Below are 1901 nucleotides of genomic sequence, written 5' to 3'. Positions count from 1 at the left end.
GGATGTTCTAGAGGCTTGATTGATTGTGGTCTAGCTGTTGTTAGGTTGCTAGATTAAGTCATTGGAACATTGTAGGATGTTAGCTTTTGGTTATTTCCTTGTTTTGGATTTTGGTGTTATTGGTTATTGGATTATTTATGTTGGAATTTTAATGGATTAATGGAATTGTTTTATTTGGTTATCCGCGGTTATTGATTGTTGTTAGGATGTTAGTGGGTATGGGACCAATAGTAAATTAAGGTATAAAAAAAAAAACGGGAAGGGTTGTTTCACCAACATAGAAAGTACCTTCGGGTCCGTAAATCGTTGTCTTCCATTTGAATACATTTGTTTCTTCTGTACCTTTTGTTTCTTTTGTACCTTTTGTTTCTTCTAAACCTATATTGATACATATCACCAACAAACAATATTATTATAGTTGACACCTAGAAAAATTCTAATAGTTTACGTATAAGTGTGATTGTGATTACAAACATGTTATTTACATTAAGAAATGTGAATACAATTTATTTATATAATGTAGGGAGAGAAAACAAAAACTACTAACCAATACTGTACAAAGAGTCTCGGGATTTCATGGCCTTGAGTTCCATCTGAATTCGCTTTGTTGCTCTATCCTTCACCGACATTTTTTTTCAATTACTCACCAAATTATATATATACCTTTGCATAAAATGAAATAAGTTGTTACTATGATGGTGTTATAAACTGTGAAGTAGAAATTATTAAAATAGATCAAAATGAATCGCTTACTAGGAAGATGTTAGTATGAATTATGTTGTAATAAAATGAAAGGGTATCGGGCTATATATATATATATTGTTACAAAAAATCAGTTGACATAATCAATGTCTACATAATTATATAAGCACTAATAATTATATAACTAGGAGATACCCCGTGCTTTAAGCACGGATCAACATTTTTTAAAAAATTTCTAATATAATAATAAAATTTATTGTTACATATTTTTAAAAATATTTTTTTTGAGATAATATTTATTTTTAATCGTTCTGTAAATCTATTAGTCTATTTTTTTATTAACTTATATTACAGTTTTATATTGTTTGTTTCTTGTATTTGATTCATTATTTTGTGAAATATAAAGTAGTAATTTTAATATTATAATTGTGAGCAAATAAAAATTATTAATTTATCATCTATATAAATTTAGTTTTACCATCCCGCCAATGTATAAATTAAAACATACATTTTTCATAGATTAATTAATATATTTTCGTTTTTTAAAAATTCAAATCACAACAAATGCAGAAAAAATTCTGTACTTTATTAATCATAAATATTATATAAAAATTCCAAACAATTTGTAAATAAAATAAAATAAAGATGATAGGAGAATCATATTTTGAAATTTTAACAAAATTTTCGAAATTTAGTTATTAAAAACAAATTATATTGTATATTTGGATATAAAATCTTAGTTTTTAAAATTCTGATTTGTTTATTTATTTTTTTAAAAAAATATTTAGTAATTTCGTCCATAATTTATTAGAGAGAGAAAATATATTTTTCTAGATTTTTTTATATTTTATCTGTGAGTGTTTTTAAAAAAAAAATTAATTATATTTATTTAATTAATTAATTAAGCTTAATTAAAAATTTCTAATGACAATTGAATGTAGTTTTATATTTGTACTTCCCAATTAATATAGTAGGATATCTTCTTATAGTATCTCTGCTTTTATGTATTGTCTACATGCATGATAAGAACAAATCTTGCCTATATAAACAGAATTTATAACCACTGATGGTATATGATTAATTGCTTTGATTATTATTTTGGAAATTTAAATTAATCTATGTATTAGTTCAAAAAATAAAAGCCAGCGTGCAAAATTTATCAAATTTCATTAGCAAACTCGCTAACAATAAAAAGAATT

At 23.8% G+C, this 1901-nt stretch overlaps 1 protein-coding gene across 1 annotated transcript in view; it reads right to left on the bottom strand.

The window, feature by feature from the left end:
- The window catches only part of LOC104759731 (probable ubiquitin-conjugating enzyme E2 31), a 3397-nt gene extending 2768 nt beyond the window's left edge, over positions 1–629 (bottom strand). Inside the window, exons 1-2 of the mRNA XM_019238985.1 lie at positions 548–629; positions 274–342 (exon numbers count right to left, since the gene is read on the bottom strand). Coding sequence (XP_019094530.1) covers positions 274–342; positions 548–629 — 151 coding nt within the window. The remainder of the gene's footprint in view (positions 1–273; positions 343–547) is intronic.

Source organism: Camelina sativa, chromosome 17, assembly GCF_000633955.1.
Source record: "Camelina sativa cultivar DH55 chromosome 17, Cs, whole genome shotgun sequence".
Taxonomy (NCBI): Eukaryota; Viridiplantae; Streptophyta; class Magnoliopsida; order Brassicales; family Brassicaceae; genus Camelina; species Camelina sativa.
Note: the sequence above shows the minus strand (reverse complement) of the source record. Positions and strands in the feature narration are given on the sequence as shown.